This window comes from Pezoporus wallicus, unplaced genomic scaffold (genome assembly GCF_028554395.1).
Source record: "Pezoporus wallicus isolate ANWC-B61680 ecotype Strahan unplaced genomic scaffold, APGP_CSIRO_Pwel_v1 contig_1438, whole genome shotgun sequence".
NCBI classification, from domain to species: domain Eukaryota; kingdom Metazoa; phylum Chordata; class Aves; order Psittaciformes; family Psittacidae; genus Pezoporus; species Pezoporus wallicus.
Window position 1 is genome coordinate 1,649,816 of NW_026638681.1, and position 17,020 is coordinate 1,666,835.

Consider the following 17,020-nt stretch of genomic DNA (forward strand, 5'->3'; position numbering starts at 1 on the left):
GGCAGAAATCATGTTAATTTCCAACAGTTGAAAATAAAGTACATTTCTCCATCCAATCTAATTTAATTTTTCATTTTGCTATCAGGCTCCCCCTCCAGCATTATCATTCAATTACAAGTAGTGTTATACTTTTATAACCAGACAGTTTCACACCACTGCTGTTGTCTGTTTGAAGCTATAACTAAGTTATTCCTGAAGGCTATTTGTAATTAGGTAGTTCTAAAGTTCACCTCATTGTTTTTTCATGGATGAATTTCTCTTGTATCCTAGATTGTCTTGTCCACTCAGTAGTTTGCTGCTGGAACTTGAAAGGACATTTATTCCTTTAGCAGCTGCAAAATAAATAGCCTACATAGAATTCTGCCTTTTAATTTACCCCAGACACTTGGACATTCCTTTATTCTCATTCATTCAATTACAAAGTAGGTCTACCTAACCAACCAGCAAAGGACCACTCTGACATTTTTACTGAGTAGGTAATAGGTGTTTCTTGTTCATTGCAGTGATTTTTTTTTGTTATGGTGTCTAGTGTCTTTCTCAAAATATTTCCTTTGCTTTCTCTGTGGGCACATTAGAGCCCTATTTCTTCTTGACATACTTATGAAATGATAAATATTAGGGAACAACTTTTTCCCACTGTGGCAAAAGACAGATGGCATTTTATACATTGTCATCAGAGAATATGTGCGTGCAAGAAGTGTAATTCAAAGATCTGGATGCACTTTCAAGGCGTTATTAATTTCTGTTTATGGCATTTGGCAGTGATTTTGTAGTAGAATTTTGTGAAAGGGATTTTTTTGACTAAGTAGAAAGAAGCTCACCGAGTAACCTTGTTCTTTTGGTATGCCTTTTCCATGTTTTTCTGTAATATAAATCATTAAACGTTCCTGCAGAAAATTCAGATATTCACAAGTCACTCTTTTCTCCCTCAGATACACATTCTAGAAATGAAAAAAGGTTCAAAGCAGGTATGTTACTGCTTTGTGTTGATTACTAGTACTGCATGTTCTGCCACTGATCCCAGGAAAGAGCAGTTGTCAGGAAAGTCTCAGCCACTGCAGTCATGGGCTGGAGCGCATACAGTTGCTGTGTGATGTTAGCATTATCGCAGTGAGAGTTCACCTGAGTTCAGAAGCCCTTGTGACCTCTTTGAGGGGTATCCTACTGAAGCCTTTGGCCTTTAGCATCACTTGATTTCCATAAGAACTTATGAATTTTTTCATTTGTACTGCATTCTCTGCCAGTAGGTCCTTGCTGTTCACTGTAGGTTGACACAGAGTCTTGCTCTTTCTCAGAAGCAATTGCAGGTTAAATTCAGCTAAATGGTCAGGTGCTATTTATGTAGTAACTATAAGTGTATAGGTAAATCAGAAGTCAAATACTAGACTGTATCTGGCTAGCAGTTGTGCTTTTCTGTGAGCTGAGGAAATACTATAGAAGATATTTTATGGTGTCTTTCTGTCTCTTCAATATTACACTTCACATCCAAAAAATGAACTGATTTGCAATGAACTGGCACATCTTTTTCCTTTACGTTGAAGTATCTGTCAGACTTCATATTACTGATTACTGAATATTAGTTTGACTGTCAATAGTAACCTTACATATCCACAAATATTTTTTCTCTAGACAAACACAGTGGGCATGTTTTTCAGGTGAGATTTTTTGAGAGATATTTTGATTCCTGAGCACATGCTTGTTTATCTGCACTGAAAAGTCCTTGCTTTTTCCTTTTATGTTTTACCCTAAGGTGTACTTATTTTGTTCTGCTGAACTTTTGACTCATATTTTTCCATGATGACTAAAGATATCTCACTTTCATGCTTCTCTTTCAACTGGTTTGTCTAATTTCCTGCCAATAAATTTATGTAGACATCATGTAACATGTTTTCTTTATTATTATTTATAATGTCTTGTGCATCATACTGGGGCTTATTGAATGCATGATTTGTAAGAGCTGTGTTGTAGATCTGATCTCAAAGATCTTTCAAATGACCCTCATTTTTTATAGGTAGGTGAAAAGTTGAACAGGCAAAAATGTCTACAAGTACTACAGGGATTCCTGTGTCTTACATGTTTATAATCTTTAGATCAAAGTTTATTGGTTTTGAATTAATGTTAATTTTTCAGAATTAATGTTTGCATTTATAGTGGAAATTGGAAATTATCCCTGAAAGCAAACTTTGAAAAGCATTATTTTTACCATTTTGAGTTTTATTTTTCTGTTTTCATATCAAATAATACTGAATGGTGTTTGCTTCTTCTTAAAAGAACATACACTTTTTCTTTCTAAATATGAAGATGTAGGCTGCATTCAGAGTCCCTCTTCTAGAATATACATAAGCATTGTTATCACTTTTTAAAAGTGATATGATATTGCATCCAAATCAGTGTTACTTGCTGTACAATATGACAATTAGTATTGCATTGTTTTGAAGTGTAAAATGCATACTTTAAAACATCATACTTTTTGCTTTAGGCTTCACATAGTATCCACATAGCTGTAATTGCAGTAAACTGTGTTTTTTACATAGCAGATGTTTTACAGGTGCAGCTAAAGAAAAAGCATTTAGCATAAATATTTGTATGTCACTACTGTGGATCTGTGCAGTACTAAATAATGTGTAGGATGCAGAACCTAGCAATTTCTGACTATTTTTTTAAAATGTGCATGAAATATGGGAAATGTGCATATATAAATTGCTTTCCAGTCATTTTTTTTGGCAATGTATCATGGTTCCTTATGTCCGTATTATTTCATACCCAGACTTCATGCACATTTAAAAATATAGCCTCTAATAATGACAAACTTCATAAAAAAGTTACAGTGCAGTAAGTAAAATAATTCCTGGGGTTTCTGGGGGAGGGGGTTACAAAGGCTTTTGTAGTTTTGACAATTAGATTGGATTATAAAAGCATGATTAGTGTTCCTGGGAACACTTCAAGTAAACTTGTGTTATTTATGAGTAATGTTTCTTTCACTGTATGATATATATGTACATTAATTATGGTTGAATTAGAGGATTGCTTTCACTAAACTCTCTGGATTTATGAGTTATCTGCACCTTATTTGTCCACCAATACATTGAGAAGTTAATAAGAGCATCCTGATAAAGTTCAGCATCTGTAAATAAGGCAGAGAATATCCATTAAATGAATGAAAGGCTGGTTTTATTTAGCATGGAAATACATGAACATAAAGCTCTTCTTGAATATTAATGGAATTTGACTTCATCATTTCTTATTTTATTGAAAACATAAATTGTTTGCATATCTCTACAATAAGGTTTTTGAAATCTAATGAAAATCTGTCCACTTCATCATTGTGGTCAGGATTCTATTTCATATAAATAATTTTGTATTTTATATATAGAGAAATAATCATCGTTTTTCTAAAATGACCTAAAGTGCTCAGCAGAAACATGTTAAACAGGCCATAAAATTATGTTCATAAATAATATTTTTTTTTAGGGAAGACTGTTTTTATCCAAGAATAACGTTGCTTTTTGTGTGTGTGTGGAGTTGCCTTTTTGTCTTAGGAGAATGAAATCAAATGCCTACTTTGTAGCAAAGCTTAGAATGGAAACTGATCCAAATCCCAATGAATTTGATTAAAAGGTTCCTGAAAAAGGTTATGCTGAAAAATAAAATACGTGGACACTTGTCAGATTTAATGCCTTTGCATTTGCCTAGCTTCATTGCCATGAAACTCTTTTAGGGTTGATAAAATGCTTTTGTTTAATGTTTTTAGCATACCACCTTTATTATGGAAAAAAATTTTATTGGCAAATACAGAATTAAAAAAATTCTAACAGTGGTCAGGAATCACTCTGTAGGATACATAAGTTTTGTAATTCTCACATATCTTCACTTAGAAAACAGGCATTCTTAGCCTTAAGATTTAACACATTTCTCAAAGGAAACTGCATAGGGTGAACCTGTTAGTGTATGGTAGAGAATTTAAAAGTGAGCCCTGTTTGGAAATGAACTGTCTTCTCACTGAAGTCTCCTGTAGATTCATATATTAAAATCAAAGTCATAGTTAAATGTTCAGCTAGAAATTCATGTGTATACCAGGAAATGTTGTTAACTTATTTTTGTGGTAACTAGAAGGGGTAAAATCTTTGAATATTAATGAATATTAAAAATAAAGATATGTAGTTCTCACTGTTTCTTGTGTCTTTTTGATATTTTTAAAGATGCTGAATTCCAAGCTAAGAAATATAAAACTTTTAGGGAAAAATAACAATTGAAGCAATTGATTTTACAGCACCTTCTAAACTCCAAATTTCTATAATTCAATTGATTCAATGACATTTGCCTCTCAAATGAGGCTTGTGCTGCTTAATGAAGTATATCTTTGAAAGAGCTTGTGTGCAGTAACTCACAAAAGCTTGTGTGACACAACACTAGCATAAAGCTGGGCTTTGTCTCCAGTAAGGTTATTTTGTATTTATTGTGTTGACAATAATAGAATATGGCTTTGAATATCATAATAAAGAGCATTTACCTGTTGGAAGTATATTTCTCCACAGCAGAAGAGACCACACCACCTGGAGAATTGTTAAAGACATTCTAACAAGCCTTAGCTGCCAAGACTTAAAAACAAAAGTTTTCCTAAGCCTTTACAATAAATAAGTGCTAGATTTATGAGCAGACTTCTGAGATTTAAGAATAAATGTTTCTTTTCTGTTGTCCGTTTGTGTTTTTTTGACTGCTAGTTTGATTTTCTGCCTGTAACAGGACATTGTTTCACTAATGAATTTTATATTTCATCCAATAACTTCTGTTTGACTGAAAAAGTTGAAAAAAACACTAACTACACATTGTATGTTGTTTCAGTGCCATGAAGACTTTTACCAGTTCTAAAATCACATTGATTTTATATTTGAAATTTTCTGGCCACAGTGTGTTGATGTTTTATATTATATATCAAAGACCTCTTAATAGCCAACAAGTTTAATTTATGAAGACATATTAGGTAGCATAAAAATGGCATTTATTAAAAAAAGAAAAGGAAAAAAAAAACACCCAAAAAAGGCTAACCTATGACCAGTTAGGTTTCTCTCTTTGACACAATATATTTATTATGTGTATAAATATCTGTATTTTATGATGTGCAACAGAAAAATACCGAAGTTATCATTTTAAGGAACTTCATGACTGGAAGTCATCTGTGTACAACTTATCCTATTGTGCCAAGGGTACATCAACTGTGACTATGTGTACACAACTTCTGAGCTGGATTTCACTTTTTCAGACATGTCAAAATGTCTGTGGCGCACAGCTTACCCAAGCTGTTCAGCTGGCAAGTGATTTTCTAGCATAAGTCACAGTTTATACCCTCTTAAAATGTGCAATGCTCTGCTAAACCTAGCCAGTGAATACTATTTCTGCCAAGATGCAGACCGCCCCCCCCCCCCACATCCCCCAAACCTGGGTTATTTTACTCCATTCTCTTTTGGAACTTATTCAAGCAATCGGTATTGGTGGCTTTTCTGCTACACTAGCATGAGACACTTTTCCCTTCTGTTCCCTTTCCCATCCCATTCCTTGTTACATTGTTTATATTGTCTTTGTGTGCATTTTTAAATATTACTGATTATTTTCCAACCCTCCAGAGAGCCCACAGAGCAATTTAAGGACCCCTTTTTTCACAGTCACCCTTAGCAGCTTTATATTCCATCATAATAGAAGTGAGCAGTAATCCTTCTGTTCATTATCTGAGTCTTTATGAGCCAAAAACTAGAGACAGTTACCTTTGGATTTTTCCAAAGTTAAGACATAGAATGACAAAGATTAAGTATATATATATATATATATATATATATATATATATAGTATCACCATCATCATCATCATCAAAAGTTGTCAATTGACATAAAGCCAGATATGGCAAATGGAGAAAAATCAATAGACCTTTGGAAAAAAAACTCTTTAAGAATTTGAGTAATTTTAAAAGCTGTATGAAGTAAGTGGGAGCAGAAAAGGTTAGAGCATAACTTGTTTGTGTTCATTGGGTTAAGGAATTGACATGAGCGTGATCATAGTTGCATCTACTAGATTTGTGCCAAGAATTCAAATTTCATGTGAGCTAGAGATTATGACTGATTGAGCGTGCGTTGAGGCCTTTGGTGGAACATGAGTGTGTTAGTTATGTGTAGCCTGGTAGTAAAACTTGTTATTTTGTGGATTTTGACCACCATTCCCCTAGGATATTCTTTAGAGCTAATTACTAATGAAGACTGCATGACTCAGGTAACCTGTCCTCTCAACCGTTATTATAGTAAGGTTTTCCTGATACTTTTCAAACGTACTAAAGCCCACCGTTTGTTACTCTTTCCATCACGGAAAGGGAATTCACTTTTAGTAGCAATGTTTTTGTGCATGTGATGATTGTAACCATTGATTTTCCTTAAAAATCTTTCTCAAGAAAAATAAAAATTAAAAAATTATTTAGCAATAGTTGTTTTCTGAGCTTCAAGATCATTCTGGTTATACTATTTTTTTTATAAGTCTTTTCATCATTGCATAGCAATTAGCTACTTTTTGATTTTTATTCTCTTCTGGATCTTTTCTTGCCTCTCTCCCTCTTTGGAACTGTGTGCTTATTTTACTTTTAGACTGGATTATCCTGAATATCTCCTGTACTTAGCCTCAGCTTCTTTCTTTGCCAGGTCTTTGAACTAAGGTAACTATAATAATCAAATAACATTCTTAAAGCAAATGTAATTTATCTTCACACTAGAAGTTAAACAATATTTTAAAAGTGCATTAGTGTTCTAAGAATCACTTCACTATATAATCTCCAGTTATATAAAATTTATTCTAATCAGTGAAAAGTTCCAGTTCCTCTTGCTTGCTATCCAAACTTCTAAAACCATGATGTATTAGCTAAGAGCATATCATCTTCCCATAAATTACCACAAAGATTCTGCTTGTGATAATGGTTTGATTTTGAGATATCCGATTGAGATACATTAATCTTCTAGAGTAAGAATAAAAAGCCAGGTGGTAAAAGATTAAATAATACTGTAAGGGCAGGCTTTTGAGAAAACCAAGTGTTTGAGGTGCAGGCTGCTCCCAGACATACAGACTATCCTACTTGAAACCTACTACTGCTCCCCAGAGGTGCTCTGTTTATTTTCAGTGGCTCATTCATGACAGATTCCTTATGTAGTAGATTGTTTCATCTCCCAAGTGTCCATCCCACTTGTTCAGAGAGTATTTGGGTGGTTTAGGTTGCAAGTCTGAGGTTCTTTTAAGTGCGTGGCTTTATGCTCTTACTAAAGAAGGTAGAGTCAAGAAATAAAATTGACATTGTGAACCTACTTTGATAGGTTTTGTGACAGTACTTCGAATTTATTCCTACAACTGTTAATATGATAGAATATTCCCCTTGCCCATTCCAGAAATTCAGTGAGTTTTTTGACTTGTGTTGCTAATAAGTGCTGAATTTCTGTTCAGCATTTGGAATTTTCTTTAGCTTTGAATACTTTGTGTTTACCTATGTCATGCTTCCTGCAGAGCCTTAAAAAAATGACGGGAGATGGATTCTATTGCCAAATATATTGCAAATATATTGCCTGTGTTATTGTTGATTTTGATCTCTTGGTTATATCTATATTTACTTAGTGTCACGAGTGCTTGGTATCTGGATGGCATACTGGCATGTGCTCTGAGTTTACTCCCCTTGACTTCTTCAGGAAAAGGTTAACATGTGAACGATATTCTGCCCTAGTATGTACCAGCAGATGAATGTCTTTGTGTCACCAGTAGATGGATGATAGCAGACTAGACTAAATTTCATGAAAGGTACATGCCTTGGGTAAATGGAGAGCACAATACAAATGGAGACTAAAAAGAAACCCCCTACAAACCTGTAGAAGGTGAATAACCATATTTGCCTTCTTTACATTTTATCACCCAACTGCAAGAGAGAATGGAGAGCTGTGACATCCTCATAATAAGACATTAAAAATTCATGAAGGGCATCAAGATTATTTTGTATTATAGGGAATTCCCCCCCCCCCCCCCCCCCCAAATCCTATGGATATAGCAGATTTGCTGAATGATTTTTTGAAGCTGTTACCTGGGAGACTGAGTTGAGAAAGTGTCTTTGTGGAGTAAAGGTGTCTAACTGAGAAATGGAGTTATGACATCATACTGTGATTATATTAATAACATGGAAGACTGAACTTCAGAAATGGAAGATGTCAACAGCTCTAGTCATCCATTTCTTTGAGATAAGCTATCTGTGGTGTCAAAATTCTTTCTTCTCCTTACAGTTCTGGAGAAAGTTTAGGGAAAAGCGGTATGATTTATGGGCTAGTGGTATCTGAGTTTTTACCATAAGGTGGTGATGTTCATTTGGAAAGACAGCATTGAAGGCAGAAAAGAAAAAAGAGATATTCTGGGGTTCTGCCTTAAAGAGAACAGGCGCTTCTTTAAATCTTCATTTCCTGGTGATCGCAGCTAATTCCAAAAGGCCAAAATGTGGGTTTGATTTTACAGTTTAGAAAATTGTTTTAATTTCTGTTTCCAAATTTTCCCAAGTGACAAAAGGCTTTGGAGATATGGTCATTACCTAGTTTAGGGCAAGTCCTGAAGAAAAAGAACCCTACCCCAGCTTGGAGATGTCCCTCTTGTAGAATGCTCTTCTTCGCCAATCCCACCTATATGTATTTTATTAACTCGAAAATTTTGGATTAATTCAATATTAAGTAATTTTTTTACACATGAAAATATCATAATTTAATTTTAAATTGCAGCAATTGCATACATCAACTCTGATTTAGGTGGACAAACTGATGCAGTCTTTCGACCTCAACATCACTTCAGTACTGTCCACTCTGTTACCTAGGTTTGATACAAAATGTAAGGCACACTAAATTTCTGAGAGTTGCTCAGAGCAAATTATAACGTAATATCCTTTAAGAACAAAATTAATATTTGAAAGACATTAAAATATTTTTTCAAGCAATCCTGTAAGGGATACATGAAATGAATATTCACTGAAATGTTAGGGCTGCTCAGATATGTTTATGTACATAAAATGGCAGCTGAGAGCAAAGCTTATTTTGTCATGCAAAGTGCAAACATTTTTAAAAGCTATACATACTGATTACATTTATTGAAAAACTATAGCCCTTCGTTGAGAAAACTCATGAGCTCAAGCCTAAAGGTGATAACCTTAAATTAATAATTTCCTTGAAAAAAGAAAGTATAGAAGCATTGCCTTTCCAATTATGTCTATTCCTCACATTGTGAGAATGAATATTAGTGTCTGCCTTTTTACATCATTTTGACCTTTTAGCATAATAGGATTGCAACATTTTCTTAATGTGTATAGTGTTTATAGCTTTCCCCCAAAAATTAGGTGCAATTTTTCTACACTTGGAAACTAAATGAAGTGAGATAGCTAGAGCCAGTTAAAACAGGATTCAATTTACAAATAGTTTTCAGTGGAGTGATGGGTCTATTTAAACAGCAAAATAGCAATTTCTATGTCTTTGGAAAGATTACTGTAACTAGTTTTGTATCTGGAATAAACTTTGAGATGTGAAAAACAAAATATGCATAAAAATTCTGTGCACTTAACATGGTAGAGAAACTTAAATTGTCAGGAAAAGTTTACAGAAGAAATATTAGGTCTTCTTACTGTAATTCTTAGATTGCTAAGGCCTGTCAAATTTAAAAAATGAGCATAAATCATCACATGTGCTTAATAGCTAGTCCGATGATATATTCTAAATAAAAAATGAAAAGCAAAATAAATATGACATTACTTATTAATTGCTCTCATGAACAGCGGCTCTTGTCCTTCAAGAGATGACTCTGCATGGGGTCGGTTACTTGTGGATGTTGTGTTTGCACATGAGCGGAATGAAGTCTAAATATTGATTTATCTTGTGCTAGCAGTGTAAGCTCTTTACATATTGGAAACTATTACTTATTTACATGTTGTAGGGAACTAGACAAAATGTCTTAATTTATATTTTAAATTCTGTACGGTCATATACTGTGAAAACAGCATGTAAGCGTCTCAAATTCTTTCACTTCAAGAGAATTTAGATAACTACCAGCATGTAAAGTTTTGTATAGATCCAAGAAATAGATCCTTTGCCTGTTATTGCTAAAAAACATACCCTTAAAGGCACATCTAAGAGCGTGGTTGATGTTTTATTTAAATCTGGAATCAAATGCAATGTATTTTTTTTTTTTTTTATTATTTGCTATATTAGCTCTGCAAATGTTAGGTAAAAATACTGTGGAAAGAACACACATTGAATTTGAGAATACCACTTTAATTCAACTTTTTGTTTAAATAAGCATACTTTTGATGTCAATATGAGAAGTGTGTAAAATCAGGATAAAATATTTCAAATAGATATTTTAGTATTTAGCAGAATAATTCCAATTTCCCCATTATGTCCCTATCACCTCTACCCCCAAAACACCCTAGAAATCTACAGTTTTCAGGAGATCAGGCAGAATCTTCCTTCATCCTCAGTGATGTGTAATGTAGCTGAATGATGGGCAGCTGTGTCCCAATCAGGAGGAAAGAATCTCTTCTATTTTTAAGCTGACATATAACCACGGATGTTTGATGGCACATTTAATGACTGGTGTAGCAGACAGAGGATGGAAAGTAATTTTAAGGAAAGGACAAGGAAAGGGGAAAGAGAGAAGAGATTTTTCAGTTTGTGGCTGATATGGTAGTAATATATTCTCATCAGTGAGTAGAGCAAAGCATGCTGTGAGTATAAGGGAGGGAATTTCAAAACTGCTAACTCTTCAGGACATGATGCGAAGTATAGGATTAGAAGTTTATGGTTTGCAACACTGATTTGTTTAGCAGAATTTCATAACATTTAAAAAATTGCAAAAAAAATTAAGAGATCATGGGAACAGCTTATTTGCATCACTAAATACACCAGACTGACTGGATTACAAAAGGTTGTTCAAGTCTCTGGGGGAAAAACTGATGGTATATCATATAAGTTGCAATGAGTAAAATTTAAAGAGAAATCAATCTAAGTTCAGATGCATATAAAGTACAAAAAGAAATGTAGAGTTCCTTTCTAAAATGAGAAAGGTTTCAATAGCTCTAAGTACTTGAAGTCAAAACTGAACATTTTGACCTGAAAACTTTGCTTTTGAGACATGTCAGATATTACGGCACTTTTAAGCAATTTGTGTGAGCAGAATCAATGAATTTGTGTATAAAAGCAAGAAGAGAAAAAGCAAGTTAATTGTAACTTCTACATTACTGTAATTTTGAAGTACAGAAAAGTGATTCAAGAAAGCTAAGAATACAGAGGAAAAATATGTGATCAGAGACAACAAAGCAGGCTGTATATCTATAAGGAAAATATCTTGGTAGAAGCATAGATGTGTTAATCAGGCACTGTATTCCATGTAACAAAGCAGTTCCATGAAACATTTGGCCGTGCATTATGATAAAAGCGAAAGTACTCCAGCACACTGGAGATACACTTCCAGATGTTTAGGAGTGTTTCCAGATCAGTTTGCTAGAGACAGAATCTTAAAATATCCATCCTAGGGAGAAAAAGTGGTTAGGAATTTTTCATACCAAAACCAAGCCTTTTCACTTCATTCTTTATGTCTCTTCATAGGGAGAATTAGCCATTCCTGTTCTTTGGTTTCTGTATTTTAATACCATCTTCTAATGTTCCCTCTTCTGCAAATTAGTTTCCTTAGAAACCTTTGGAAGGGGACCTTAGAAATAGATTTTTGGAAAACCAGGGTACTATATAAACCACATATCCCTTATTCGCAGAGGTCGTGACTTTGTTGAATAAAGATTTCAAATAGTTTTGCGTGTTGTGGCTTCTCTCCCTTACTATGACTCTTAATAATTTTCTTTGGAATAGATAAACTCGCATCTGTAATTTCCCATCTCAGAGACCTGTCTAAAAATTGGCAGCACATTCTTTGCATTTCATTTCATTGTACCTGTAGTTGAATTAGGCAATGGGTCACATGGCTATTTGCACCACCACACTTTCATACATAAGTTCCTTTTGTATCCATAATGGCTTGGGTTGGAAGGGACCTTAAATATCACCTAGTTCCATTGCCTCTGCCATTGGCAGGGACACCTTACAGTAGACCAGAATTGTTGGGCAGAGACTATCTTGCCCAGGTGATTTGCTGCTTTCTTCATTACCAGTCTGCTCCAAAAACATTCCTGCTGAAACTATAATTTGGCAGGGTGCCTGTGACCTTTCCCCTCAAAACAAGCTCTAGCATGGGTATAGGAAGCCCCTGAACTCCTGTATAACAAACGCTACTGCACAGAATTAATTTGTTTTTTCTGCTGCAGCCTTATGTAACTTTAACATTGTTCATCCACCCTGATCATCTATCAGCCCTTCAGAGTTTGGCAGGCTACCAGCTTCAGATGTGTTTGAAAAGATTTTACTACTCCTAAGTCTTAGCAAATTGTCACACAAAGTTGTCACTGTTTTTTGGGGGGGTTTCGTTTGTTTGTTTGTTTGTTTTGCATGGAAGATTTAAGACAGGGAGACAACCTTGTTAATTTTCTGTTCAAATAACAATTTATGCTCTTTTTTATTTTCCTTCGTTGTAAAGAACATTCATTCATGAATGTGTTTCTTTACTTTAATAAATGCATTTGTCTTGCTGTTTAATCAGGTATCCTGTGTAAATGGAACTTTACCATTGACATTTCCCTTTGTTGTTTCCTACCTGCATTTTTTTAGACTTCTGCTGTACCCTTTCCTACAGTTTGACTGCATTCTGGAAGAATGTGATGTCCCAAGCAGTGGGCACCCTTTGATTTTCTTTCGGTCTTTAATGGAGAACTTTTATGTCAGGTCTCAGGTCATGTGTTCTGTTTTTGCATAAGGATAATATACAGATGTATACTATTTTTTTCACTTTTTTAATTGATTAAACTCAAGGTCGCATGCATGCCAGAACCCTTTAATGGACATTCAAAAGAGGAATTCTCAGATCTCATTCACTGAGTTGAACTCAATGATGTTAAGTTTTATAGATCATAAGATACTGAGGCTGTTCCAGAAACTGGAAGACTGTAATACTCTGCTGGTATTAAAAAAAGAGTAAATTGTATGCGTATCAAATTAGCCTGAACAAAAGAATGGGTAAGCTAATACAGAAAGTATTCAGTGAATATTTAAAGAAATTAATATAATCAAAACCAACCAGGCACAGTTCTATTGGAAATACAGTTTAGAAACAAAGTCATATATGCCGAATGAGGAACTGCGATAAGGGAATCAGTGCCTCTGAGAAGAGCTGTGGTCTCAGCATAAAACAGACTAATGCTGTGGTAAAACAGAACTGGTTATATAGCTCTCTAGTGTATAATTCAAGAAAGTGTGAGTAGGAGGATTAAGGTGATTTTCATCTCATACAATATACTGACAAACAAGAATACTGCAAGCAGTTCTTGTGTATGCATTATTAAAAGGCGCTGACCAACCGTTCAACAACTTGAAAAAAAAAATTCCATATGAAATATGTGTTGTGGAGATCAGGCCTAATGATGAGAGACTTTGGGCTCAGTCTCTTTTGCCTATCTGACCAGGACTGAAGAGCTGATGTTGTTAATTTTCATGACTATTCTAAATACAGGAAAATGCTTGATACATAATGCTAGATCTCTTAAATCTATTAAAGTCATTGCAAGACCTTTTCGCTAGTTATTGAAGCAAATCTAATAGAAATCAGAAATTAAACTCATATTTAAATGTTTTCCAGTGCCAGCAATTAGCCACCAGAATAAACTGCTGGTGGATATCTTCAAATCAAGACTCAAAGTCTATCTGGAAAATATGCTTTATCAAAACATGGATCATTTGCATGAAGCTGTACAACAATTCTGTGTAACTGAACAGAATTTAAGTTCTGTGATATACCAAAGGTCATATTAGGTAAACTAATTTTTATTTAATTTGGTAGATATAATATAAAATTATAAAAATACTGTCAATTTGGCAGTCAAAAATACTGTCAGACTTCCTCCAGATCAGAGGTCTGTTTGCCTGTGCTTCCCATGGCTACTGGTAGTTAATGCTTCTCTGTTTCTGGCCTTAGTAGTAACATACCTTCAAGTTCCATTTAAGGGTTTCATAATCATTGGAATCTGCAGAATTTAAAATCTATCAGTAGAATTTCATGAGCATACATGTGTGAGATAGTCTTCTGTGACCTCATGAATGATCTCCAAAATTCAAAAGGAGTGTCTGATGCATTTCAACATTTGTGCATAATGTTAGAATTTCCCATCTCTTCTTATTGGAATAGGTAATACAAAATACTAAAAGAGATATTTCTTGATAGTTTATTGTGTAATTAAGTATGAGTTTACAAGAGTTTATTGAACATTTTTTCTGATCAGATTTTTCCTAGTTACTGATAACAGAGCTTAGGATAAGATTGATAATGAATCTGATCTAATAAGACAGTGCTGATGCATCAATGTTTTGATGTGTGTGTTTACCATCTTTGAGCATTCTTGGTCTCTTTCATGCCAACCTGTTTGTTATCCCAATAACTCAAGACATCCTGTCTCAAAACCTGATGAAAAATGCATTTGTGTACATATTACTGTTTGTTCAAACAGATATTTGAGGATGGATTCTGTGTAACTGAATAGTCTGTTAAATGAAAAACTTGTAGTTTTGAATCTATGGTGGATGAGCTTTTAATAAAAAACCCCACAATTTTAAAATTTTTCTAGCATTGTCTTTGTTAAAGAAAAAACAGTTACAAATCAATGATATTTAAAATTCTCAAACAATGTGATAGTCTGGGAAACTACTTTGCCAACATGTGATTTCCATTTGGTTTATGTACATATTGATTTTGTTACTATTTTGAATCCAGACTATTTTGAATCCAGACAAGAAAGAATTAGATAATGCAGTTGGTCGACAGCTATTAAATCAGTTCATGATTTGCTTTGTCTCAATGTGAACAATGATTGGCATTTCTGCTAAAAGTCCAAATTTCTCACTGATTTGAATGCTGCTAGGGTTAATCATCTCATGAGATCTTTTGTAAAGACATTTTATTCTTTTTAACATAGGAGGAAGATCTTTACATTGCAAAGTGTGGTTCTCCTTAAAGATTAACAGCATACCTGCACCACCAGAAAGAAAGATACATGTGCAGTGCAAAGTTTTGGTAAGATTACTTTAAATGTTTAATTTTGTTCTGCTGCATTAGAAGAAAAATGTAATTTTTACTGTTGGTCTGCCTGTAATCATGGAGGATTATTCAATTTTATTAAGTAATCACACATGATCACTTTTTGAATAATAAAACTCAAAACTGATGAAGACCTCATTTAAGCTCAGTGGTATGAACTGATATGAATGCTTGGAAAAGTGTCTTTTTTATCCTATTTAAAGAATTACATTTTTATTCTTCTGACATCTGCTTCTGATTTTGGATCTCAGATAAGGTTGAAATCTAGAAAAACTTCAAGCAGTTCCTGTACAGTTCACAACAGAATAAGTCTCTTCTGGTACCCTCATTCCTTATGTATACCAAGTTATTATTGTCATTTAAATTTCATTAATTATTGGAGTGTATTCAATCATATTTTTGTTACAAGACAAATACATGCTTTTGCTCTCTAAAATGAATTAAAATATATTGGTAATTTTAGAGGAACAATTACATATTATAGAAGATATATGATTTAAGTCACATAAGTATTTAAAGATAAAACAACTTTTTAGTATGTTTGCTTAATTGACATTGGTTTTATTTGCCAAAGATTTGTAATTGTATTTATCTTTGAATTATACTTTGTGAGGTTTTTATTTTCAGAGCTAATATTTTTCTTGTTCTGTAAATGGATATTTGCTCCATCATCTAGATATTCTGCTTTCTGCATGAACTGTAAGCAGCTCAGAAATACTGACTTTAATAATGGATGCTGATAACAGGTTCTGTGAATAGAAGTGGCTGCTATGGTATTTTTCTGCAGGAAAAGTTTTGCAAATAAAAATATATGATACAAGAACTAGGGGCCTACCTCTTCCGGCAACAGATGCTGGGAAGGAAGAAGACTATCCTCAGTTAATTTTACATGTAAGCATAGGTTTATGTGGAGGAAAAAGTCCAAACCAGTAAGCATTTCTAAAAATATTTAAAATACCATTGTATATCACTTCTGGTTTGCTCTTCTTTCCTTGGAGTGAAGTAACCTGATTATGAACTTCTATAGGGCTGAGAAACAGAGAATGATGTGTTCAAAATCTTTGAGCATGGTGTAGGGAGGTGCCCAGACTACATGAATTTGTTTGTGATTTGAGACCATGGAAAGAATATTCTTGTATAATCTTCTGATCTGAAAATACTGTTAAATGGTAAAAGAAAAACTATATTTAAAGTATTATTGACCCCTATTTTATAATAAATTCCCAAGGTGCATTTTAACTACCTTTAATTTTTAATCTCATTCAGTATGAAAACTTGTAAAAAACAGTAAAATCCAATATAATTTTCCAATGTATGTGGCACTGAAATTGTTGACCTGAATAGGAATAATTCCTTTCTATGAAGGTGAAGGAGGTAAAGAAGTAGCTCTATGTCTTTTTCAGATCTCCATGGAAATTCTCATAAATTCCATTTTTATTGGTGAATTTTGAGGATGATTGTCAGTGTGACATCATTGGTAAAAGAACTAATACAAGCCTTAACTGCTGAAGTAAAAGCAGAAAGCAGAAAGCAGATAATGCTAGTGGTACTGCTATTAGAATGTTGTTCACAGATCTGGTTCTTGGAGGTTAAGTATTGTACTGAAATACTGGAAAAAAAAAATGAAGAAACCCACTAAAAGCATGGGGAACTGGAAAAGCAGGCCTTATCTTGTTTATGCTAAGTACCTCTATGAGCTTAGTTTGCCAAAGAAAAAAATGGAGAAGGAATGTTATCATTCACTAAAGAATATAGCAAAGATAGTGGTGGTCTCTCAGTTTTGCTGACCAACATG

General features: G+C 33.9%; 1 protein-coding gene across 1 annotated transcript in view; it reads left to right on the forward strand.

The window, feature by feature from the left end:
• Positions 1-17,020, forward strand: part of CFAP47 (cilia and flagella associated protein 47) — a 291,654-nt gene that overhangs the window by 178,735 nt on the left and 95,899 nt on the right. Inside the window, exon 53 of the mRNA XM_057411837.1 lies at positions 15,104-15,201. Within this exon, the coding sequence (XP_057267820.1) occupies positions 15,104-15,201 (98 nt within the window). The remainder of the gene's footprint in view (positions 1-15,103; positions 15,202-17,020) is intronic.